The sequence below is a fragment of the Chelon labrosus genome (assembly GCF_963514085.1).
Source record: "Chelon labrosus genome assembly, chromosome: 17".
NCBI classification, from domain to species: domain Eukaryota; kingdom Metazoa; phylum Chordata; class Actinopteri; order Mugiliformes; family Mugilidae; genus Chelon; species Chelon labrosus.
Window position 1 is genome coordinate 3,215,979 of NC_140350.1, and position 25,034 is coordinate 3,241,012.

The 25,034-nt window shown below is 41.5% G+C and overlaps 3 protein-coding genes across 4 annotated transcripts; 1 reads left to right on the forward strand and 2 right to left on the reverse strand.

Annotated features, from left to right (window-relative positions):
• Positions 1-28: 28 nt before the first annotated feature.
• On the forward strand, positions 29-2,378 carry tm4sf21a (transmembrane 4 L six family member 21a). Its single transcript, XM_084565142.1, has 4 exons — positions 29-231; positions 944-1,009; positions 1,626-1,759; positions 1,833-2,378. Exons 1-4 carry the CDS (start codon positions 55-57, stop codon positions 2,059-2,061), a joined length of 606 nt encoding a protein of 201 aa, XP_084421268.1. The 5' UTR covers positions 29-54; the 3' UTR covers positions 2,062-2,378.
• A 109-nt stretch (positions 2,379-2,487) lies between these two features.
• slc25a15b (solute carrier family 25 member 15b) lies at positions 2,488-8,042 on the reverse strand. 2 transcript variants are annotated; one of them, XM_084565137.1, is made up of 7 exons: positions 7,589-8,042; positions 6,589-6,678; positions 5,574-5,832; positions 5,335-5,472; positions 4,313-4,488; positions 3,824-3,982; positions 2,488-3,737 (listed from the first exon to the last, which is right to left on the reverse strand). In XM_084565137.1, the coding sequence occupies exons 2-7, from the start codon at positions 6,641-6,643 to the stop codon at positions 3,616-3,618; spliced, it is 909 nt and encodes a 302-aa protein (XP_084421263.1). In that variant the 5' UTR covers positions 6,644-6,678; positions 7,589-8,042; the 3' UTR covers positions 2,488-3,615. The 2 variants fall into 2 exon arrangements, with proteins under 2 accessions (XP_084421263.1, XP_084421264.1); XM_084565138.1 differs by lacking the exon at positions 7,589-8,042 and having other exon boundaries at positions 6,589-6,847.
• An 8,061-nt stretch (positions 8,043-16,103) lies between these two features.
• LOC311502125 (insulin receptor substrate 1-B) lies at positions 16,104-21,840 on the reverse strand (the record flags this gene model as incomplete). The annotated part of the gene is made up of 2 exons (XM_084564259.1): positions 20,700-21,840; positions 16,104-19,288 (listed from the first exon to the last, which is right to left on the reverse strand). Exons 1-2 carry the CDS (start codon positions 21,046-21,048, stop codon positions 16,104-16,106), a joined length of 3,534 nt encoding a protein of 1,177 aa, XP_084420385.1. The 5' UTR covers positions 21,049-21,840.
• Between the last annotated feature and the right edge of the window lie 3,194 nt (positions 21,841-25,034).

Here is a 25,034-nt window from a genome sequence, read left to right on the forward strand (position 1 = left end):
AGGAGTATCCGAGCTGAAAGTAACTGAAGTAAGGACTTTCCACAGCTAGACAACATGTGCACTGGAAGATGCTCTCGTTGCATTGCAGTCACTCTGTATCCATTAGCGGTAATATCAATTATCTGTAACATCGTGCTGTTCTTTCCTGACGGGGACGTCACGTACGCCAAAGATGGACATATTACCGAGGAGGTGAAGTACATGGGGGGACTCGTCGGAGGGGGTATTTTGGTGAGTATTCTCTTGCTGTTTGAGTTTTGTCCTGAAGTTTTGATTTGAACGGGTGTGTAGTGAAGATCTCACCTTTCTGGAGTTCAATTCAATTCAATTCAATTTTATTTATATAGCGTCAATAACAATACAAATCGTCTCAAGACGCTTTACAAAAACCCGGCCTGAAACCCCCAGAGCAAGCCTGAAGGCAAAGGTGGCAAGGAAAAACTCCCTTTTAATAGGAAGAAACCTCGAGCAGAACCCAGCTCATATGGAGGGACCCATCTGCCTAAGGCCAGCCGGGTACAGACAGAAGAAAGAGAGAAGAGAACAGCAAGATAAACATACATCTGTCATAGATACACATATCTGACTAAAGCGTACATGTGGAATCTTATGATACAAAATGATGATGTTACATGACAGTTTGAAAATGTAAGAGGAATCATAGGCAGGTTGGAGAATTGTTCATTCAGGTAGGAGTGGATAACTGCAGGATTCCAGCTTTGTGTTTTAATATCCATTTTGCGCAAAAGGATAGTCTGATAAGACACTCCTAAGTTCAACTGAAGCAAACTTAATATGTATGTGGTGCTGTTTCTTTAAATCTTAATGAAGACTAACTTCTGTAATATTAATAAAAGTTCTTATTCTTGACTTATCAAGAGTTAGTAGTTATGGTAATATTAATTAAATTCCAAGTAAAGTGAATTCATCTGTCCTGTTACAGGTATTGATACCAGCACTATACATTCATTTGACCGGACAACAGGGCTGCTGTGGAAATCGCTGCGGGGTGAGTCACTCATGTACATAGTACAATATTTACTGTAGCTTGGTTAATGATTAGAGCTGTCTTAACAATATAATACACACCCTAAATTGTAGACGTGCACAATAAGGAACATTTGAACTGAAATAACTGAACTGAAACTGAAATATTCTGGAAGTATGACACGAGTCCCTGGAAAAGGGAAATGGACAGTACTGAAGCATACACACATAGATAACATTACATTAAATTACAAAGTCATTAGAATATGAATGCCTCATTATTTGTTCCAGTTTTAATTAGAGGACAAACATATGCTTCATCTTGTTTTTAAGGGGTCCTTTCTTTATCCAAAAAGGACACATAATAGTGACACATTAAAAGCTTATTGAAATGTGTTATTCATTCTTGATGACACTGTGAGGTATGCACCTGATTCTGAATTAGAAAAATCTGCTCAAAAAAAACAAACAAAAAAAAAAAATACCAACCAACTTGTTTAGTGTTTGTAGTGTACCTTGGTGTGGGTAAACAAAACTAAACAGATTCATAGAAAAAAAAATGTGAGGACGGTTTGAAATGTCAAGTCTTTGCAAATTAACTGCTGCTCTGACCCTCCTTTATTATTTCTCTTTGGCAGATGTTCCTATCAATTGCTTTTGCTGCAGTGGGTGTGGCTGGCGCCCTGTACAGTTTTATTGTGGCAATACTCGGTTTGCAGAATGGGCCGCTCTGCAAAGTTCTTCTGGTCTGGGCCACACCTTTTAAAAACAGGTGATTCTTAGAACTAATTCTGTCGTGATTGAGTTTCTAAACTCTAGGTAACCACAGCTTCTCTTTTGCACAGTGACGCAAATTACCTGTCTGATAATTCAATTTGGTGGAGATGCACAGAGCCTAAGAACATCGTGCAGTTCAACATTGGATTGTTCGGCACTCTGCTGGCCACAAGCTGCCTGCAGTTGATTCTCTGTGCAGTTCAGATGATCAACGGGCTCGTTGGCTGTATATGTGGAACCTGCAACGAGAAAGGGGTGAGAGTGAAGCTCAGCTCACGTCTTAGAACTAATGGATAGAAATAAATACACTGTTCCATATAGTGAGGATATCCAGACACACAGAGTACTGACATCAGCTCCTCTTTTTTTTTTTTTTTTACTTTCAGCCTCTGTGAGTTGCTGATAATTCACCGTCGCCCCCTGCTGGACGACCGAGGACAACTCTTCCAGGCTGCATCTGCCTAAAACATTCACTTATAAATAACCTTTCTCTCCATATGACAACAGATTTGCTTATTTTTTTGTGTATTTCACGCTTTATTATATGAACCAACACATGAATCTTAAATGTAATGCATCGTGGTATGTTTAGGAAAAAGGTAATTAGGTGGTCAGTTTTGAATATGCTGGTTTAAAAGTTCAGCAGCTTGTTTTATACTTTAATTTCAAATATAAATTAACATTTTAATTTAATGAATTTTAGTAGTAAAATAAAACCCAGGACAAAGTTGTTCTTCACTGGCAACTTTAATGTAGGATTTATTAATACAATGAATATCAGGATTTATACAAATACTTCAGCATTGTCACAAATTGTTAGTGTTTTCTGAATAAAATACCTACATTTCTATATAAAAAACCTATGGGAAATGAGTGAGAACTATGATTTGCAAACTACTAAGCACTGAAAAGCACTGCACTTGGATTGCATATGACACGTGGTGAGGCAAATGATATTTTGTCATTTACTACTACCTGAAAATAAAAGTTATAAGAACAAAATTAAGGAAATGTGGTGATTTAAAAGGCAAAGGCCGTTTGGCAAGAAGGCGGAGAATCACAAAAGGAGTGAAATACAACCTGACGATATAAAAACCGTCAGTATGATGAAAAATCAAGCCCTAGTTTAAAACACCTGCTGGCTGTGTTTGGCGTTTCTTCTGAAACTTCTTCTTCAGACAAGAACTGAAGCTGTTCGAAAGGAAGCAAAGAACGAGAATCTCCCCAGACAAAGTAAGCCAATGTTTTCGCACTTGCAGTTAGTGAATGTTTTAGCACTTTTCTTGGCAGAATTGCACATTTCGTGAACAAAACCGAGATGTGATGTGAACTGTGAATTGTTCTATAATTGAAAACGTCCTAGTCATCACAACGCGTTTTAGTAAACTTAAATCAGATACTATACGACAGAACTTTACATTAAACCTTAACATAATGAGCTAAAATAAGGGTTTAGGAGTTTGTGCATCAGTAACCTAATGGAGTGTTTCTCTTCTTCATGTACCTGCGCAACTGGCAGACAAAGATAAGCATGTGCGTTAATACGGTTGAGGTATCGTTTGCAGTGCCGCATACAGATGCTCGTTGCTCACGTTTATCTCAGTCACTGTACGATGGCAAAAGAAGTTCTGGAGTGATAATAACAAACAATATTCAGATCCAGAAAAATAAAATAGGACTAAGATGTAAATACTATATTAAAAGGTTCTTTGTAGTTTGAAAAAAGATGGAGTGTGGCAGTTAACCAAAGCAGAAAGTGGTAACACCAGATCCTGCACATGAGGTTATATGGCTATAATACTTCACATCCAGTTCGCTGCTTCTTCATTTGTGCTGAAAGTATGGAATCATCTAGCTGTCAAACTGCTTCATCATGAGCTTCCGACTGGCCTCATAACCCAGGAACAGAGCTCCGTTCGCGGGGAAGGTGCGGACCATAGTGGGGGTGAGACCGGAGTAGAGCGCCCTCACACCTAAAGACGAGAAACGGCAACAATTATCAGTGGCTGGATCAAGAGCAATATTTCCAAAACAGCAAAATACTCTCGCTATAATGTACCTTCAGCACGAGCAATGGTCATGAATGTCTTGAAAAACCCCGCCTGTTTGCCCGTCATGGACATGACCTGGATTCGAGATTTGACACAGTCCATAGGATAGACCACCAGCCACAGACAGGCCCCTCCTAAGCCGCCGCTGAACACGATCGGAGCCACACCTTCAACACACACACAGTAGCCCATTATATGTAGACGCTGTACTTCAAATGTGTGAAAGTAAAAGCAAACATAGCCCAACAACTGTGACAACAGTAGATTTAAATAGGACCTTTTCCACTCAGATCAGCTCATCTAGTTCTGTCAGAAACATTTCCCAGAATGACTTTCAACAGCACATGGACAAATGCGTGGAGGATGCATTTCTTATTGTGTGAATGTTACTCTGTATATTCTGCAGGGCTGATGTCAAAAAGTGACGCTTGAGTTTTGATCAGGAAGAAATATTCAATTCTCTACGACTCTCTCTATGGAGAATATTTTGCCAGTACCTATGTCGTCCTTGTCACATTTCTTGTAGTCAGCAAAGGCAGTGCGGCTGAGCTCATAGGCACCGAAGAAGCAGAAGTAGCCGGGGACCTCTCGGGCTATGGTGGTGGTCAGGCCCTGGAAGAAGCCCTGCGCTCCCTCGTTCCTCATGATGGATTTCACCACCGACCACACAGTGCTTCAGACAGAATGGTTGGTTGGTCAGTACACAGACACAACACAACTGCATTTCAGATGGAAACATCCTGAGGTTATTGCAACTGATCGCATTCATTAAAAACTATTTAAAAATGCATTGTAGGCAGTGACTGTTAAAATCGTAGTAAAGAAAAATACTCAAAAGCAAATTACACTGAAATGCTGGAGGGATAAGGTCGGACGAGGTGTTAATTATTATAGAAATAAGACGCGCAGTGAAGTGCATCAACTCCTGAAACCATTTATATTTTCATGGAATCAAAATCTTTCGACAAGTCAAATCTCAACTTTCTTTTTGACACATGTGGGACTGTCTAATACACGGACATTACCATCTCAAGATGTTCTAATGCAATGGGAAAGTTGTTCACTTCTCCAGTAAATAGGACCAACCTTAGATGGGACTTGGCAATTTTTCATATCACCTCAGCTCAAAGAAAATGTTGCCTCACTTTGGAGAAAGAAAACTATCAATGACAACAGACTTTGACTGTGTCGACGTTACTGTGGTTACACCACTTTAGGTCCAAGTTGAGCCAGTGTGTTTCATTTAGAACATCAGGAATTCATGGAGACCCCATAGCTGATCAGAATTTAGTACGCATTCAGACCATGGTGTCATTAAATATATTTAGATTGGATTTGAGGTTGGTAAAACTAAATTTTAAAAATTCATTGATAACTGTATTATTTAATTGTTGTTCTGTTTTCAGCCTGACTTCAGTGATTAGATACTGAGCAATATGCAACCATAAAAGCAGAGCAATGTCAGAGTAAATTACCAATACAAAGATTAAAAATGAGTAACAGTTTAAACCCCACTTACTTCTGGCTCTTAGCGATCTTGCCCGAAGCCTCCATTTCGTACATGGCTTGCAGTCGGCACTTGACAAGCTCAGTGGGGCAGAGTACTAGGGAGGAGAAGATGGATGCTACTGAGCCAGCACAGGCTTTCTGCACGTCACTAACAAAGAGGGAAGGATAATCAGACAGGCAGTTAGAGATCAGACACGTACTGTCAGGGCTGTGCTAACATGAAGGACAGCCTGGTTAGCATCCTCCTACCTCAGCACAGCCTCGCTGTGCAGTCCGGCTGTGAAGCGGATGACCTGCTGGCAGAAGCCGTAGCTCATGAAGAGAACAGAGTTCTCTGCTATGTTGGCCATCAGTGCCGGCGTGGTGCCCTGGTAGAGGCCACGTAGACCCACTTGTTTGTAGGTGGACGTGACGCAGTGAATGAAGCCCCGGTACATCGTAGGAAAGGTCTGCATCTTGACCTTTGCTGTGTCCAGAGGCTGTCCGCTGAAAACACATGCAGCTCCCCCTTAATGAGGACAACAGCGACAGAACTGTCAGCGACTCAACTGATCCAACACAAATACAAAGAGATTATAATATAAACTACACAAATGTTAAAAGTTTGCACAAAACGTATGTGCTGTGGAGAAAGATAAGAATCATAAGGATTTTGCAGACAGTTACACTCCACTGAGCAAATTAAACAGTCAATGGAAACACAGGGACAATCGAGCCGGAAAAAGAGCAGTGTCATCAAAATGTTCTGCAACGTCAGACTTAGCTGGTGAGCAGTAGAAAATCAGCGTCACTACTTCATAGAAACTACACATTGCACATACACTGACTTGCCATTTCATTAGGAACACGTTTAGAAACAAATGCATTCTAATATAACAGTCCTGCACTAAATCTTATATTCTTAAAGGTTATGGTATTCAACATGTGTTTAAAATAAGTCAAAGAAAATGTTGATTCCACTGTGTTTTCATCTGGGAAACTGTAGTTTGTAGAGCTATTGAAGTGTATTGTATTGTACCAACACATGTTTCTATTATTTTGACAACTGCTTTAAAGTCAATGGACTAGGCTAAATAACTTGTGTTTGATTCAAAACAGTTTAACAGCACTAAAAACTCCATGGTGCAGTCAAGGAGGAGGATTTAATGTTGGGCTGTTATATTAGAATGCATTTGTTTTCACTAGTGTTCCTAATGTTTTGGATGGTGAATGTGCTTTCACAATGTTTGTTTGCATATTTTGGGAGAGAAGGCATCAAAATTACCTATAGCTCCTGCAGAGAGATCAATGATGGCCTGGACTACTGGGTGCGGAGCCATGGTTCTCAGAAGAGGTTCCTCCTTCTACCAGCTACCTGGTCAAATAAATACATAAGTAAATAAATACACAACAATGTATTCATTTTAGAAACCTGCCTTCATTATGTACAGGAAGATGTGAATGGTTGTATCATGTTTGTTAAGATGCAAATGAGTACAAATGACTGACAATACAAATCAGAGGTTTTCCTGTAATGTATTAAAATTCATCTCAATGTCACTCAAGTACAACGAGGCATAACATTATGACCACCTTCCTAGTATTGTGTAGGTCTCCCTTGTGCCTCCAAAACAGTTGTGACTCATCAGAGAAAGGACATGGACCTTCCAAGGGTGTCCTGTGGTGTCTGGTAACAGAATGTTAGTTGTTAGTGGAGGCCTTTGGGTCCTATGGATTGAGGCGAGGGGCCTCTGTGGATCATCCCACAGATACTTGATCAGTTTGGGATCTGGTGAATTTGGAGGCCTGGTCAACACGAGGTGGGGTGGTCTGGTCTGGTCTGGTCTAGGTGGGTGCTACATGTCAAAGTAACATCCACATGAATGCCAGGTCCAAAAGTTTCCCAGCAGAACAGTGGATTGTGACAAGATGGTCAATGTTATTGACTTCTCCTGTCAATGGTTTTAATGTTGTGGCTGATAGGTGTATTGATCTAAACTATCAGTAGCTAGCTGCTTTTTAACTTTAAGGAGTGACCCTTAACCCATCGCTCATGATGACTGTTTAAATGTTACCAGCAGGGGGGGACAAACCGCTATCATTATATGCAGTAATTAAAAAAAATCTATTTTAATCTCGTGAGCTTTCGCCGAGAAAGGCAAGTGCTGAACAGCTTTTCATTTTAAAGGTAACTTGCACAACATCCAGCAGATAAAACAACAGTCAGAAAGTTTATTCTGTAAGCCAGACAAATAAACACACAGTGATACTTTATAAATACGAACCTTGCAGGACAGCGAAGAGTTGACCCCGGTGTCTCAAAGTGACTCAGTCGAGGTTGAGTCAAACACCCGTTAACGACGCTGACCCTGTGAGCTGCTGACCGGAGCGAACGTCGACCACCGCAGACTGCATGCTAGCCTACACCACCCGACCGGTCATCCCAGGTTTATTTAAGGGTTAATGCTATCTCATTTGCAACATCTGCTCACTGACTTCAGTCAATGAATGGATCGTCCATCAGTGATAAAAGAGCGGAGGAGGAGAACCTAGATGTTGTTTCATGACACCGGAGAGAAGAAAAGGACAAGAGCACCCACTCTGCTCGGAATTCCTGGTACCTTACCAATCCTCTCAGCCTGCTTTTGCTACAATTTTATCACTGTGTACTAAATAGTGCTGTCTAGTAATAATATTGCTGTTGAGCACATTTAAGAAATCTGAATTAATAAAAATACTTAAAGAAGAATTCGATATTTTAAGGTAACTTAATCAGATAACAATGCAGCGCCTGTTACGGACAAATGTTGAACTACAATCGTGCTCAGAAACAGGCACTGAGAGATGTTCTCAATTTAAGATCTATGACGTGAAACGGCTTCACGAGCGGCATGGCAAGAACCCAGCGGTAAAACTTCCGGTTCACGTTCTTTTTTTTCAAAATAGACTCTCGTCTCTACGTGTGACACAACACCCCCTGGTGGTCATTCCCGGGTTATTCCAACCAGGAGCTCTAAGTCGCTCTTATATTTCATACGAAAAATGAATATATATATATATATATATATATATATATATATATATTGTTTGGACACCTAGTCCAAACATGGCATGTGTATAAATAGAAGGATCTCTCAGAATGTACTGTTCTCAATCAGAGTTGCCAGGGGAATTCTGTACTCACAACTCCATAAACGGCTTTGTGCCTTATTACCTTGTGTCATTAGAGGTGTCTGAGAGTACATTTCCTTCCCAAAGCAGAACAGCATGAAATCTCCATCAAACACTGGCCTGTATGTGTTTATTAGTCACAGTCTGGTGCTTAAAACTCTTCTAATAGATGTGTTGATCAAGGCGTCTGAACCTACCCGAGAGATACAATGTGCTGATCACATTATTCTGAATGGAGCAACAGGGGCACGGCTGAACTAATGCGTGTGGCGTGGCAGACAAAAGGTCAAAACAGTTAATCAATTAAATTCCTTGTCCTCGTCCGTTTATTACCACCTCCACTGTGGCTGTTTAACTCTTAAACATTATTGACATCACAGAGTCCTGATGAAATTGTAATGGAAACAACAAATATTTTTGGACAGGAAGTTTGAAAAGTTTAGTTTGTTTGCCATTAGTCCACATGACCACTGTTAGTTTAGATTTTTTTCCTCTTTTGTGGCATTTTTTTTTATTTTTTTTATATAAACTGGTGCACCAACCTTTGAACCCGGAACCTTCGTGCTGTGAGGCATCAGTGCTAACCACCACTGTGCTGCCACGAATCCTCCTCTTCAGATTCTGACTATGAATTGACTAGGAATCAGCACTCTGTTGTTCTTCACCTGAACTTAAATGCTACCATAATACCATCTGTTTGAGTAGCCTGGGATTAAATAAATGTGCCCTCTGTCCACAAGGCTTATCCTCTAAAACTTAGACCAGCGATGGCTTATAGCAGTCTAGACTCATTCTAACACACACACAGTCAATAAACCACACGTTTCCCCTTCTTTTTCATATCACTTTGCATTTATATATATAAAAAAAGAAACATTGACGTTGTCTACATCACAGACAAGAATCATCAATATTCTGTTTTAAACAATTTCGCCATGAACAGAATGAACCCCATGCCCGTCCCTCCCATGGAACTAACTCCTCTATACACAGTATAACTTTACATACCTATAGTTCCTGTTCAGCCTTTTTATATTTTACATCATTATCAAAGTAGTATCAATAGCTTTAAAATACATACAATGCTCTTTCCATTGTAATTATAACTGCTATCCTGATTGTACGTACAGTATCATTTCCCACACTTAGAGTCGATTCGTGTGCCTCGTTTGTTACAAAATATTCCGAGGAGACGACACAAGCCTCTGTGTTTCACCCGACCACATCAGTTCTGATGACCAACCACTGTATGTCATGAGAGTGGAAACACTTTGAAAAGGTTTGAATGTGCAATAAATTAAATTTTATTTGTCCCAATCCACAGATTTTGTTCATATCACGTGTTCCTCCTGAACCATTCTCAGACTCTCTGAGGGGCTTTACTGCCAACTGTTGCGTCTGCCCGGACTTGAGATTATGAGGTACAGTCAAGAGAATCTCTGTAATCCCCAATCAGAAGAGTTCCATTAAAGGAATAACAAAGAGATTATAAAAGATTGCTTTGACAAAAGAGTGACAAAAAAGAGGAACTCGACCACGTATTTGTACGGATTTTGTTAAAGTTCTCAGTATTGAGCACAAACTGTTATGCTGACCTCAATCAATAGCTTTTTTTTTTTACCTCACAGGATTAAAAACAGAAAGATAATAGTCTGACAAATTTGTACAAAATGTTTTTTAAAGTTAAATTTAGTGTTAGCTTGGTGACAGAGGGACCTAACCTCAAAGATCACCGTTCACACATAAACCTTTGGCACTGGTCCTTTGCAGGGGATATGTTGGCCACGGCCTGCGCACATCTCCAATGAAACACTAAAGAAATATGTGGAAGACTTGAATTGAATTGAATTGAATACCAGACACCAGTGATCACAACCAGGCACTTGTGTCCTTTCAAGAGCTGGGCCAGTCAGTGAGGAACCTCTGGGCTGAGCAGAGCAAAATTCAAATAGGAATAAAACACACACATTTGTTTTTTTCACGTTTAAACAAAATAAGAGGCTGGGTCACAATTATTTAGTGAGCTTGAGTCCCGAGAAAAATAAAAATTCAGTCTAAATGTGGGAAAAGCTACTGGTGTCAAAAATACATCAAGAAAGCCTTCTTTGTTTGTACCCTGTATACACACAGACAGAGCCCTGGACTTAGAGAGTTTGGTCACCTCGAGTGTTCGGCATCGCAACACCACATACAGCAGACACATTTGCTACCAACAACGTCCTGATTCAAAGTACAGTATCACTAATGTCACAACATGGCCAAACTCGCCATCAGCGGCTCTGGATACAGTACGCAACCAGTCATGAACTATAAGTCACACTACCGTAAGAAAAGAAAATCCCAAAAAACAAAACAACACTGCTTCTTTAGAAAAAGTTGACGTTTGTTTTAGCTTTAACAACTTTTTTTTTTTTTTTTTTGGCCCAAGGGCTGTCGAGTGAAAAAGTAAATCAGATCTAGGACTGATTTTGATCTTTGAATTTTTTTTTTTCTTATGTATTTTTTTTTTTTGGCAATTTGTTTGACAGCAGCAGGAAGTTATAAATGGAATAAATGAGCAGGAGTGGCACTGTCTCATAGTTCAGACCGAGTGTAGAGAGAAAAAGGGAGAGAAGTAGTGCTATTCACACCTTCTGGGAACTGAGTCCACGTCCAAATAATAAGAGCAATACACAAGTATGTTAATACTGTTACAACATTGGCTTCTCCTGTTCCTTTCATAGTTTTGTGGCTCTGAAAACCAAAGTAAATTAATTCCAGTACTTGCTTATCCTTTTTCAGTGGTCCAAATATATTGGTGTATACAGAACACTGAAATGTATTCATTTCTTGTTGAAACACACTAAGTTAAATTACAGTAGGAAAATATAATATGATTCAACGTTAAAATCTACTGAACAGTGGGGCCACAAGTGGACGAGTCCCAGGGTGTGAAAATAATAAGAGAGACAAAGGTCTATTGTATATATATATATTTTTAGATTTTTTTTTTAAATTTTTTTTTTTTTTTTTTGGCAAAGCCAAACTAAAGGAGTGAGGGTGTGTGTGCTTACATTTGTGGCTAAAGTGTTAGGCACTGCAACAAAAATGAGCATGAGATTGTATTCATGGTAAACACGGTAAGGCAATTTGATTTATGGTTGAATGATACGTTTTCAGTCCCTCTCCTGATCAGCGTTAATTTAGACTCAGGACAAAACCACAATTTTTTCTTCACCCTACTCCCCCCTCCCACCCCCCTTCATTTTCACAACCCATTTTCAGATTACCTGTGTAAAAACAGCTACAATCAAAAATTAGGCACTTTATAAAAGAGTATATAGATATCTAGGCTATATTATCATTATATGTATATTTCATATACCATTGTAATGTGTCACTTTATAGTAGAATTGTGTTAACTGTTATGCAAATGGTTAAAACTAACTACAGTATGTACTATAGTTTCTGTCATTCTACTTGTATACTATAGTATATACTATAGTATAATGTACAGTTAGAGTAGAAAAGATCAGTTGCCAAAAAAGTATTTACACTTTTCATTTTCATGATTTTCTGCTACAGATCGGATCAAAATGCATTAAAGTGAGACCATGTTTGGTTGTTATCAAATAAAAATGCTAAGAAAAAATGAGACTGTACTCTTTTATATTCTATGGCCTCGTGAGAAAATATACAGGGGCTGTTTGAGGCCTTTTTTTAAAGGACGGGAGAACCAGAATCATCATTCGCCTCCGGTCAGATTCATTGCGTCTTTCTTTAATAAAACTGTTACTTTCATTTGGATATTTAATGATGCGCTCTTCGGGACAGATGTCCAACACGCTTGGCTGTGTGACGCAGGCGTCATGTAATTGATTTGACAGTCATGTTTCAGCCTCGACTGATAAATTGTTATTAAGTGGAGTCTGGGGGTGGGGGGAAAATTGCCGTGCTCGAGTCCATTAGAAGCCAGTGAGCTGCTGCAAGTGCAACAACCCTTTACTTGGCTTTGTTCAAACATAAAGAACAACTAAATGGAATATTCAGCGTTTTGCTATGTTTTCCAAAGAATCCTTTTTTTTTTATTAACATTTATTTATAAGATTCTGTCCCCCTACTCACCCCAGCAATTTACATACAGTCCCCAAGCTGTTTAAAGATGTTTTTAGAACAATAATATTCAAATTCCCTTCGCTAACATTTCTGCTATCAGCTACCTTCAGCACATCTTCGGGAGAAGGTTTACATACATTCAATCTAATTATTATCACTTCTGCATGTGTGACACCAATTTGATTAGGCTGTTTACATGCGTAGCAGGAGAATGTTATGTTAATTTGGCCGTCACACCCAAAGCTGCATCCGGTGATTATTAAAAGAATGCTTCTCTGCAGGTTCTATGTCACATCAATCACTTTCATAAAACGCTGCCATCTTTTATTTGAACGCCTTTGTTTATCTCGTGTGAGTGGCAAGCTGAATAAGAAATACAGAAAACACTGAATTTACACTCCCGTGGAAAGCCTGAAACCATTTTCCCATTAGAATTAAATAAACTGCACTTGACTCTGTAAGAACCTAATGCACATTTTTAAGTCCGTCTGTAGCACAAGAGCAGTCATCAACAAGTCTAAAAGTTTTTTTGGCAACTGTATATAATGAATCAAATATGTTTACAGAGGCAGGGTGTGCACGTGTATGAAACTTCTGCCGAGCTGCGTGTGTCCTTTTAGTTTGAGTCCAAATGACACCTGATGATCATTTAATGGACAAAGGGTGATGTCGCGTAAATGGCGATACAAAAACAGGATTTAGTAATCAACAAATTCAGCTGAGACTTCGTTAACATAGCAGCTGCCATTTTGAGCCTTGATTTACAAGGCGTCAACAGACTGGCTCAATCACATGCAAATATGTTAAGATACACTAATGGAATTTTATTTATTTTTTCATTTGTGCTATTCCCTGAAAGTCTTATTGAAGAGCTGCGATAATGTGGTTCAAGTTAAATAAAAAGAACAGGCTGTCCAACATAATGGCCACCTGTCAAATCCCACTCACATTTCAAATCATTATCCTTCATCTATATTGACTTAAATGATGATCAAATGTCATTTATGTTCAAAACAAGGCAATTCAAATAGCAAAACCTTTTCCTTACGCTGTCTGTTTGTGTGTGTGTATGTGTGTGTGTGTGTTTGGCACACATTTGGTTGACAGAAAACAGCAGACGGGATGGGGAAGAGTTGTTCAGGGGTTTCAGTGTACAGTTCTGTTGTGGAAACAGACCCGGCGTACCAGCCATCCGTCCCTCACAGGCCGAGTGTGTCACTGTCAAACCGGCGTCCCTCTCAGATCCAAGATGGACATCAGCAGTCTGGAAGGAGAGAATTAAAAGCAGGCAGGAATTTAAATAAAATCCCACACTCTTGGCACAAAGGTTTTCCTCACACAATAATTTGGGCTTTTAAAGGTGTATATTTAGTTTACGTGATAACTCCCAGCAAATCTATTTTGAGTCTCCCCACACAAAACGTAACAGAGGGTAAACCAGCTCGGACGAGATTATATATTCACTAAAGCATATTGCTTTTGTTTAATCTAGAGCTCGTGCAGGGCGCTTGGGTAAATATCACATGATGCTTGATATCTTTCTAAAAGGATTTTCTGATTGGTCTCATGCTCACTGTTGTAGATGTCAATATTTTGTGTCTTTGCATCACCTTTATCAGTTCCTGGGATTTTGAACAGTTTCTTCTATTTGTGAGCCACTAAAACAACACAAAGTACTCAGTGTTCTGAGCCTGTCAGCAAAATAAAGTGTGTTTTTTTTCTCTTGTTATCTACAGAAAAAGGGAATTATCTTCTCATTTAAGAATTATCTTCCCGGGCAACCGCAGTTAGCTCTTTGGTGGAAGCTCACGCAAGAGTGCTGACAAAACAAGGGTAGTTCAAAGTGTGGTGTACACTGCCATGCTAAAAAAGTAATTTGTATGTTTTCAAGATTGTGCTTTCCAATTTTCTTGTTTTACCATCCAGCAGGTTAAGACAATTTATGTTTTACTTTGTGTTCTTTTGGTGAACACACTATACTCCATACACTTTAACAAATATTAACTTCATGAAAATTATTGCAGGATGGCTACATTAGTTTTACCTAAGTGGACCCATTAATATAGAGATATTGGTTATTACAACAGTTTTAAAGAGTGAAATGATGACCACCGCAGCCAGGTCTTTGGTGCTAGCCTAGCAACAGCCTAGGCTTTGATGTTGTTCACTAATAAAGACTCATAATCCTTTAAGTGAATCAAAAAAACAAACAAAAAAAATGATTAATGATTTACAAAGATTGGGAAGTAAACTAATAAGAATGAGTACCACTGGAGCTGAAATGTCTTCAGCCATGTCCACATGAAACCCTACACTTTGCTCCCTACGCAGCTGTGGTAATACTGCAATGAAAGTATGGACACAAATAAGCATCTTCCATTTTTTATTAAGATGGCTGTAAACAATTACTTTCAGCGTCTAATTAAAAATGAATTAAAACAGGTGGAGTATTGAGATATTATTATTAGTCCGTGTTGATTGGACATTTGAGAAGAAGGACTGTTTGTTTGAGATACTGCAGTGCAGCCACCACCCTTGCTATCCACGCTTCATATGTTGAGAATATGGCAGCAGTTAATGAAAGCAGGACAAGTGGCTTTGCTTATAATAGATGCACATTCAATCATGAATCTCTGTGTGAAAAATTACAAGAATGAGACATTTACGGAGCCTTTATGTTCCTTGATATGCACGTTAAAGGCATTAATAAAGTATCGTGTTCAAATAAGGAGGCAATTACTAGGATTAATTATGTAAAACCAGAGACTGACCAGCGTCGGACAAATCAATCATGAAAATGTTGCAGCTTCTTTAAATAAATACGATGGACATGTTGTTTATTCCATTAAGTCCACTGACTAATATTTATGTAGCACTGCATATTTTCATTTTGACATACAGCCTATTACAGCTTTTACTTCTTGTCATGCACAACTTCATTGCACATTCGGTAAAAATGAAGATTAACCATTTCATAATTGTGGTCTGTGCAATGTGAGGGAAGCCTCAAAGCCGCCATGTGAAATCTTGCAGCCAGCAGCACACCCACGCTTAAACATAAACACCTGGCCCGTGCTCTGTCCTCTCTACCAACCTCCATTTATGTGAAATGGCTCATTACCAGCAGACAAATCAATTGGCTCTGCTCTCTGAACACCCACTTGTGATAATAAGAGACTCTACAGACAGCCCACAGACTGGAAACTTGGTGCTGCCCACCAGCTTGAAGCCAAGGTACACATCAGTAAAAGATGAAAAGAGTGACTAAGACCCAGACATGAGGTTTGTCAGTGAATAATGCACATCACATCAAAAGTATGCAAGTTTTTTAAGCAATTAGGGTGGCAACTAATGATTATTTTCACAAATTAGTCAATTATTTAACAAATTGTGAAAATGCCAAATAGAGGAGGACAAAAGCAATACATTTTTTCATTTGAAAACCAAACTCATGAGATTTTTTTTTGACCTATTGCTAAAACTAAAGGACGGATTATTTATCAAAATCTATAGTCAGAGGTAACCAACTTCATTCTATTTAGCACTCAGTAAGTTGAGGTAGACCTTACCTTGACCGTCCTTTCTACTGTTCTGGTGTGCTCTCAATTCTTCTGACTTATAGAAATCAATACTGGCATAAGTGTTGAGGCTAGGGCCAACACTGCTTCCCATAGCGCTTCCTCCAATGTTGTAGGCGGGAGATGGGCGCTCCACTCCAGCTTGAGGGTTCTCCTTAATGGCCAAGTCCAGGTCAATATAGTTAAGGCCTTGTTCAGCAGATGAGGTGGAGGCTTGTGGTGGAGGTGTGGCAGACAAACTAGCTGCCTGTCCGTTCTCCCACAGTGAGCAGTCCAAACCATGCCGATGGCTCGCTGCCTGGCTGCCCTCTGGGAAGAGGGAGGTAGAAGAGGATGCGTGGCGTGGTAGAGAGGGGGGTGAGTTAAATGTCTCTGAACGGTGGCTTGGGCGTCCCGGCTGGTCACCTCGGACCAGTCTGTGGCTCTGCTCTGGAGACTGGAAGGACTTGACTGGAGAAAAACCCAAACCTCTCTCTTGATCCAGTGATAAGGGCTGACCAGAGTGGATGGCAGGTCTTGCTGAAATGCTGGGTTCTGAACCTTTGTTGTCCAAAAATGGAGTAGGGACGTCTGCTGGCATTGCTGCCATCTTCACTTTTGTTCTGTACCCCAAGTTGCCCTCTGCTGCTAGAGGAGAAGACGTGCCGTGCTCATGTCGGGCCTTGGGGGCAACAGCTGGTGGGCCCTGTGGGGTGCTGAATGTGGATCTAACATGAGTCAGGGGTGTTGAGGATTTTCCTAAATCCATGGTGACGTACTCAGCAGAGGTGGACAATGGTGCAGAGAAGCTGCGGGGAAGGTTAGCAGGATTATCGTGGCAGAGAAGTGGTTGATTTAAGGGCCGGAGTGTGCCATGGATCAAAGGTTGTTCAGACCCTGCACGTCCTCGTCCATCATATTTATTGTCTTCCTTGAAGACGATGCTGACATACTCACCGACATTCTGAGACAACGATGGGGGCATATTTTCCTTAACTCTGGGCAGCGTGTTTGCTTTAGCAATGTCTGAAGACACGCTGAGGGGACGACCCCTCCTTTGTTGCTTTGGACTCTTACTACTTGATGCACGTTTTTGGTGGTGACGCCCATCTTTTGTGCATGTTCCCGTACTCTTGTAATCTGCTCCTGTTCTTAATAAACTTAACCCTCTCCCTGCTGATATAGACTTGTCTTCAAGGCTTTCACTGCTGGCTGAGCTAGAGGAGAAAGAAGAGGAAGACATGGAGAGTTGGCAGCCTCCTGCAGGGCCCACTGCAATTTTGTTTCTCTTGCTGTATCCCACTCCCCCTCCCCTTCCAGCACTATCATGCCCACTACTGTCTTTTTTTCCTTCTCCTTTGTTTAAGTCTTCCTCAAAGCGAGTGTAGAGAGTGTGCTGATAAGCTCGTGGCAGGGAGAAGTAGGAGTTGAACATTTTTGGTTGGAGTTGATGCTGCTCAGGGTGGGAAGGTGGTGTGCTGCAAGCAGAGCGGCTGCTGACAGGTGAGATGTTCATGTAGTCACTGGCAGCCCGGCTCTCCATGCTGGCCCTGCCCACATCCCACATGCCCAGTCCATGCAGGTCAGTGGAGCTGTTGCTATTAGGTGACATGACCATGTAGCCTTCAGAGCTGGGCTGACGGATGTGCTGAGGGGGGGACACACTGTTGTTGGGAGTCATGGCCATATACTCGTCATCTGCCCCAGGTTTAGCACTGGCCTCGGACATACCTATTGAAAGAGAGAGTGAAACAGGAGGAGACGTCACTCCAGGCAACATTGACATATAGCCACTATCCACTGCTGCCCCAGTGTCCACTTCTCCCCTGCTTTTTTCAGCCCTCTTCCTATTCTCACCTACTGCATCAAGCTGCCCACCCCCGACTGCCAGACTCCCTGAGCCATGGTGCAAATCAGCTCTCCCTCTGTTTGCACTTTGGGACATGATGGCATATTCTTCATCATCCTCATCATCTTCATCTTTTCTGTGTGGAGTCAGTCTTTCATGGGACGCCAAAGGCAGGGAAGCCCTCTTACTCAGTAGCCTGCGTTCTGCCTCAGATTCCCGACTGGACGAACGCCGCAGAATACGCCTGCCTTTGGAGCGATGATGGGAGCCAAGTAGACCCTCACGCTGTCCCATGACTATATAGCTGGAGGGGCCCTCTCCATGTACATGATGTCCAGACAGACTGGGTATGAGCAGCGAGTGTTCACCAGGACTGGAACCATACTCATCTGAGGACCCATAGTCGCTTGGAGAACCTGAAACAGAGACTCTTTGAGAAACACGAGGGTAGGAGCATATAGTCATGCCTCCCACTGCTGCCCCCACAAGGCCACACTCTGAGCCATGACCAGAGCTGGACGAAAGACTCGGTGCAGGAGAGGGAGCAGGATTTGGTGTGTAACGTGCAAGGCTCAGGGTAATCTTAGCGGGGGTTGGGGCCCGGGTGGGCTTGGGCCTCAGTGTCGGCGTTGTTGAGCAGGATCCATTGAGACTAGGACTGGAGCTGGCCCACGTCCCTCTAGCGCTAGCTCCACCCTCCTCAGACCTGGCTCCAATGCTGGCTGTCCGCGCCCTTGGAAATCCGTGGCGTGATGTAGGTGAAGTACTTGTGCTGCTGCCCCCTGTTCCGGGGGTCTCTGTGCGTGCTCGCCTGGAGAAGCCCACCTGGCTGGGTGGCAGATTTGGGTGATGACGACGGCTTGGAACACTTATAGGATTTGAAGCAGTACCACCTCCACACGATGTTCCCACAGACTGAGATTTACTGCGCTGACGGAACTCCTCGCTTAGGGCCTTCATTGCCTCCAGCAGGGTCTCGTGCATGTTCTGAGCCACCACGGAGTCGTCCACCTGCATCCAGAACTCTCCAGGTCCAGTAATTGCCGAGCGTCCCACCTCGATGAAAAAAAAATTCTCTGAATGACCACACCTGCGAACATTCATCAGCTGCAACACCACGGCGGCCACATCAGAGTTGAGTTTGACAAAGTTAACTGTTTTGTCGGTAAGGCACAGCCGGTAGATGCCAACTAAGTTCCTGGCATGTCCAAGACCTTTAGGCCAAACCTTAACCTGCCAGACTTCCTTGAAGGTTGGAACAGGAGACGGAGAGCTACACTCTCCACTACTGCCATAGTCTTCAGGGCTTTTACCTAGGAAAACAATAAAGAATAAATAAATAAAGACAATTAATGCATTGAATGCATATTAAAACATTAAATGATTAAATATTGTGAAAACCATGGGTTTCTTTTATACCCTGCACAAATAATGATCAAAGCCAAAACAACAAACTAGTGTAGGTGTCACTAATAAGTACCATGTTGTTTCTCTGTTATAACTGATTTGCCACATGCAAGAATCTGTCTGACAGACAGGTGATGCAGCCAATTCATCAGCATCACCTTTAAGCTACAGCTCAGGATTAATTAAGTCATGGGAGATATGGAATGCATCCACAGAAAAGCAGCATGCTCAACTGTAAAACACTAAAATACATTTTTTTTTTCATGCTTCACAATCAATAATTTTCAATAAACAATTAATACTGATTTGCTTCCATCCATGAGACAAATCTATGGAAGGCTATAAGAGATGACCCCACAGAAATCATTATTAATATATCAATGGCTTCCAAGCTCTATATTACTAGGTAGCTACACTCTAACATGAAATTAGATTTAAGACAGTGTTTTATTATGGCTGTCCTTCCTCAACAAAATGGGGGTCTGTACTTTCACGTGCATCTGTTTAAGGTTCCACATCAACATATTAGAGCTGGGCAAGCCCGTCAATCCCAACTAACTGAAATGCAAATGATAACAGGGAGGGTGGGTGGGGGGTGGTGGTGCTCAGCTTCAGCATAAGGATAACAACGTAAACACGAGGATAACCAACAGAAACGCAATTTCCAGTGAGAGCGCACTGACGAATCCATCTCCTCCCTACCAGCAGCACCGTGAAACTGAAATGTAGGTTAGGCGAACGGCAGTCAGAGCTGTGCAGAAAAACAAAAACACAGGCTCCAGCGGAGTGCACCACGATAGGCTACTACTGTATGATGCATCCCTTGGATGGTTGCTATATGCCCACTGCGCCATGCAAAAATACACCGTCGTATGAAACGGGCGGCATTTTAGTCAGAAGAGGCGATCGTCTATAATTATTAATTCACATGAATGCATTTAAATGCATCGAATTACATCTCGGTGATAGAAAATGATCAGCAGTTTAGAAGTGTATTAAATGAACGCGTGTTGAGACTCTGCTGCACAAACACCCAGCACATGCCGCCCATAGCGTTCAGTCGGATCCACCTGCCTTTTGGTTAAAAAAAAAAAAAAAAAACACCATCCAAATTGCGTTACTTAGACTAGTGTATTGAAATTAAATCTCGAAACAAAACCTGCAGCAAAAATATTCAAACAATCCGAGCCAGTGATATGCAGTGAACAATCAAGAATGGCCGGGCCAAACAGTGTATGGAGAACAAACAGCCTACGGCAGGATAGGCCTGATGCAGAAACAGACAGTGGAAATCACATCACACTTTTCATATCTTACAGTTGCACTGAAGGTCCAGCATCGCTTGGTACCACTCATTTTGGACCTCCTCGCTGTCTGCAGCTATGGCAAAGCTCTCGCTGCGGGTATAAAGGACTATCATGTGCTTGTTCTTGGAATCTGCCCGCTTGTTGATGTTGAAGCAAGTCTCCAGGTTCAGGACTTTTTTGGGCACAGGTGATTTACTGCGGAATTTCTTCTCGTTCTCATAATACTCAAGTCGAGCAGGACCATGCTCCGAGGCCGCCCTCAGCACGAAGAATCGCCGGTGCATTGATTTATGCTTGCGGAGATAGCCGCTTTTCTGTACATCTTCATAGTTCTGCGGCTCGGCTGCTTGGTTCTCCATGTCCAAGGCAGGGAGAGGAATATTATAAACCAAATATCTCAGTGGAAAAAATGAAGTCCATGTGTTCTCCTCATTTGTCCACTGCAACTACATCCCTGGTCCTCCCCGCGTCCACATTTAAGTGTCCAGCATGTGTGCGAAGGCTCAGGATGGGAAAATCAGACAGACCATGTTTTGGATCTGGTATCATACTGTATGAATCCAGAAGCTGCAGGGGGGTCCGCGCACCGAGCGCGCACAGCGTCCACCGCTGCTCGTCCTGCAGCCCAGCCCAGTCCTCAAGTCCCAACCACGGTGCAGTTCTGCTGCCTGAGGACGTCTCCTCCACCTGTCTGAGGTTGCCCACAGCCAGTCTATACCCACCACCGTCAGGCAATCGGAGTAAAAACTGAACTTCCACTTCAGACTTTCAAAATAAAACCTATCAAATTATGTATTTGAAGCGCGTATCCTGGCCAGGGGCTGATATGGCAGAGCAACAGGAGAGAAAGCAGTTTAATGCGTCCTGGCTTCGTCCAGTGTCTCCAATATTTGGGCATTAGAGGAGGAGCCAATCTAAACTATCTCAAATGACTTTCTTTCTATGCCATAGTTTTTTAGATCAGTAACCATTTTAAACGCCTTTATAATCACCATTGATCAAAAGGAGAGAAAAGACACAGAGTTACAATCAACTCTCTATTTACAACTATTTTAAACAAATTACTGCAGCAGATAGCCCAGCTGACAAATCTATTCTGTTGATCCATTCCTGCAGCTTTCACAAACTGATCTGAGTATAAGAAAATTGTATAACCTATTATAAACTCTAATAGTTTCTACCTACCAAAATCACGGTTTAAGTCATCGTACCGCGAACACTCTAACATGCTTTTGTTGTGAAAGACGACGTGGTGAGTTTCCGGTCTCCTCCTGCCTTCCTGCTGCTGACTTGTCTCGGCTTCTGCTAGGCTGGCACCGGCTTAGAGGTGCCAGTCAAATGCCAGGGGGGCTTCGGGGCTGATGAGGTGCACGGAGGAACACGGTGTTCAGCCGAGGAACACTTCGTCCACGGTCGTGTGGAAGATCGGACAGTTTGTGCCTAATAATTCAGCATTTCAGACGGATTTTTACCCCTCTGACCGTATACACAGAGAGGAGGAAAACAACTGCAGAACGTGCAGTTTGAGAGGTCGGGGCTTTTGCCGCTATAGGCCTAATATATTTTGGGGGGCAGTGCCGTCGAATGTCATGCAGCCATTAAATCCATACGTGGGTATTTTACCGTTTGAGATATTCAAGAATATACATAGGAAATACATTGGTAGGAAACAGAGGTTTATTAGTGTTTAATTAGTTCAGTTTAAATCTAAATAAAATTGTTTCAACGACCACTGCTTCTAATTGGTTGAATCATCAGTTGCAGAAATCCCAGGTTCAATCAAGTGCAGTAAATCCAATTTAATTCATGATGATGAACACAAGTGGAATATACTCACAAACAGGCCATGTCCTGCAACATGTTGAGTTAATTGCTCTGATGTTGTAGTTTAATGCGTTTACCAGTTTGGAGTAACAAACTATAGGAGGCAGGATGTCCAAATCAGCATTCCCCAGAGCACGCAATATGATCATGTTTAACCGTTTTTAATGTGGGCTGATTTATATTATGATGCACACCCAGAGACAGAATGTACCGCAGCTTCAATGGTCTTCCATCTTACAGAAGAGAAAAACAAAACAAAGTCCCTCATACTGTAGCTAAGACAGGCTGCGGTTGAATGTAAAGGGTGTGATTGCACCACCAAAGTGCCAAAAAGGGTCTGGCATAGCAGCCTGTCAAAGTGATCAAATTGTCCTCATGGCAACCCCTGTTAGTGGCAGGAATAAGACTTGCTTCTTAGCTGACTCTGTCCTGAGGGACAGTTCTTGCCAGCAGAGCAGTGCAGAATCTGTTCAGATTAAGATGAAAACATTTCACAAAGTCACCTTTAAAATAGGATTTTCTTGCGTTCAACAGTGTAACGTAAATGCTTAAGTAGCAAATAAATGCTTGAATTTGATTACGATGTGTGGGGTATTGCACAGAAGTTGCGTTATGTAAAGCCACCCTGAAATTTTCATTGGATTGTTCCACTTCTGACTAAAGCGGAGTCACACCAGCCCAAGCAAGTTATGCCAGCCCAAAGCTTGTTAGCGTCGCTGGCTCCGAGACTTGTGCTGAAGAGGTGAGGTGTAACAGCCACTGAGGTACTGCTTCTTCTTCACAGATTAAGAGTTGTTTTAATGTAGCTGATACTCCACGTACATTTTTTCCAGTATCAAGTATCAATACAATTTATAGATGTGTCTATATATGTATATAGAGCACACTACCCTTCAAATACAGAGCTGTCTATTTTGATTTATTTGTCCACTTTAAGACTCAACACACTCAGGGCTGTAAAACAAAAGAAGACACACGGCTTCACTAAAACCATAATTTATTTACAGAAACACATTGAGACCACTTTCAAAAATGAACAATTTGGTCAGCTTTGAGGATATTTATCTATTTGGCAAATAGATTAAAAATCTAGAAAAGCAGGTCTTATCTATACAACTGAATTACTCCTTTTGTTCTTTAGATATCGATCAAAGACCTTGATTCAGAGCGCTGCATTTCTTCTTATTTCAGGGGATTAATTACACTTGAATAAACAGGACTGCTGCTAAAAACTACACCTCGAGCAACCTGAAAATCAAGTCGTCAGATGTCTTCATTTTTATTGCTTTATACATTGAGCTACCGTGAGTTTACGTTCCAAAGCGGTCAGCAGCAAGCTGCAAAGGAAATGCGCCTGGAACAGTTTTCAGAGGAGAATCGCGTCCTGGCATTGTCTTCTTATTGTATCTTCGGTATCGGTGCTGTGGCAGACAATTAGCCAGCTAAGTGAGGGAACAATGTGGCTGCTTGCTTTTTGAATGTACTGTGATTAAATCCTCGTGTTTTGTTGATATCTCATTTTGTGTCAGGGGGGTTTAGCAACCAAGCAGGAAAAAAAACAACTCCCTAACCCTGCAAGGTACAAACTAATTAATATGTACAAATTTACACTATATACACATCACCAAGCCAAATAGGAGTGACTTAGAAGACCTCCCCTTTTTGATTTGTATGCTTTCCCCTTATGATCCGTAGAATTAGGAAGGGAGGTGAACACTTATTCTCAGTGGGCCCTCAGATTAAGCCGCCGTTTGGAGCCCAAACAGAAGTTAATGGCTGGCAGACGATGGAGATACACATGAAAAGGTTCATTCTGCTGAAGCACATTATTGGAGACGATCATCTCAGTCAGTTAGCTCCAACATTTTGTGCATCAGTGCAGAACAGGCCTACTGTATTAAGGAGGGGCTTTCCTGTTACGATCATGTTGAACACAGCATATTCAGACGTGCATGCAGCATGCTTCGCAAACAAGCCACGTGCACATGCATGCGGTATGCAGTATCACCATTAGAGAGAGACGCATGGATATGACAATTAACAATATGATGTCAGAGAATTTTCTGAGAATCTTTGGCCCAGAGTGAGTTTTCAGTCTGTATTTTCATCATTAAAACAGGATTAACAACTATATTTTAGAGCAGATTCTTGTGTGTAGATAACTGAAAGAGTAAGTTAGAAAACAGCAGTAAAATCAACTGACTTATCATGGAATAACATGTTAAAAGACCCAGTAGTCAGACACACCACCACTATTAACTAATGAATGAAATATTAAATAAACAGACCTCATGCTTTGTTCAACATATTGATAGTTTTTGGATAATATGGATAACATGGATTCTGCCACAAAAGCTATCCCTGACTTGAGCTCTAAAGCCTGACTGACCTGTCTGGGGCTTTCCAGTTGAAAATTGACTATACATGTATATATCTGTTAATTACGTGTTGTTGTTAATGCTTCTAAAGTGAATCTGGCAGAGATACACTTTAGAAATTTATGAACAGCAGTACTAGCTCC

What these genes read in the sequence shown, in the direction of transcription:
- tm4sf21a (XM_084565142.1), top strand. Translation starts at nt 55, where the DNA reads ATGTGCACTGGAAGATGCTCTCGTTGCATTGCAGTCACTCTGTATCCA. An exon ending in TCGTCGGAGGGGGTATTTTG is followed by an intron (nt 232 to 943) that starts GTGAGTATTCTC and finishes GTCCTGTTACAG; the next exon opens with GTATTGATACCAGCACTATA. An exon ending in GCCACACCTTTTAAAAACAG is followed by an intron (nt 1,760 to 1,832) that starts GTGATTCTTAGA and finishes TCTTTTGCACAG; the next exon opens with TGACGCAAATTACCTGTCTG.
- slc25a15b (XM_084565137.1), bottom strand. Translation starts at nt 6,643, where the DNA reads ATGGCTCCGCACCCAGTAGTCCAGGCCATCATTGATCTCTCTGCAGGA. An exon ending in TCTCTCTGCAGGAGCTATAG is followed by an intron (nt 5,833 to 6,588) that starts GTAATTTTGATG and finishes GTCCTCATTAAG; the next exon opens with GGGGAGCTGCATGTGTTTTC. An exon ending in GACCATTGCTCGTGCTGAAG is followed by an intron (nt 3,738 to 3,823) that starts GTACATTATAGC and finishes TCTCGTCTTTAG; the next exon opens with GTGTGAGGGCGCTCTACTCC.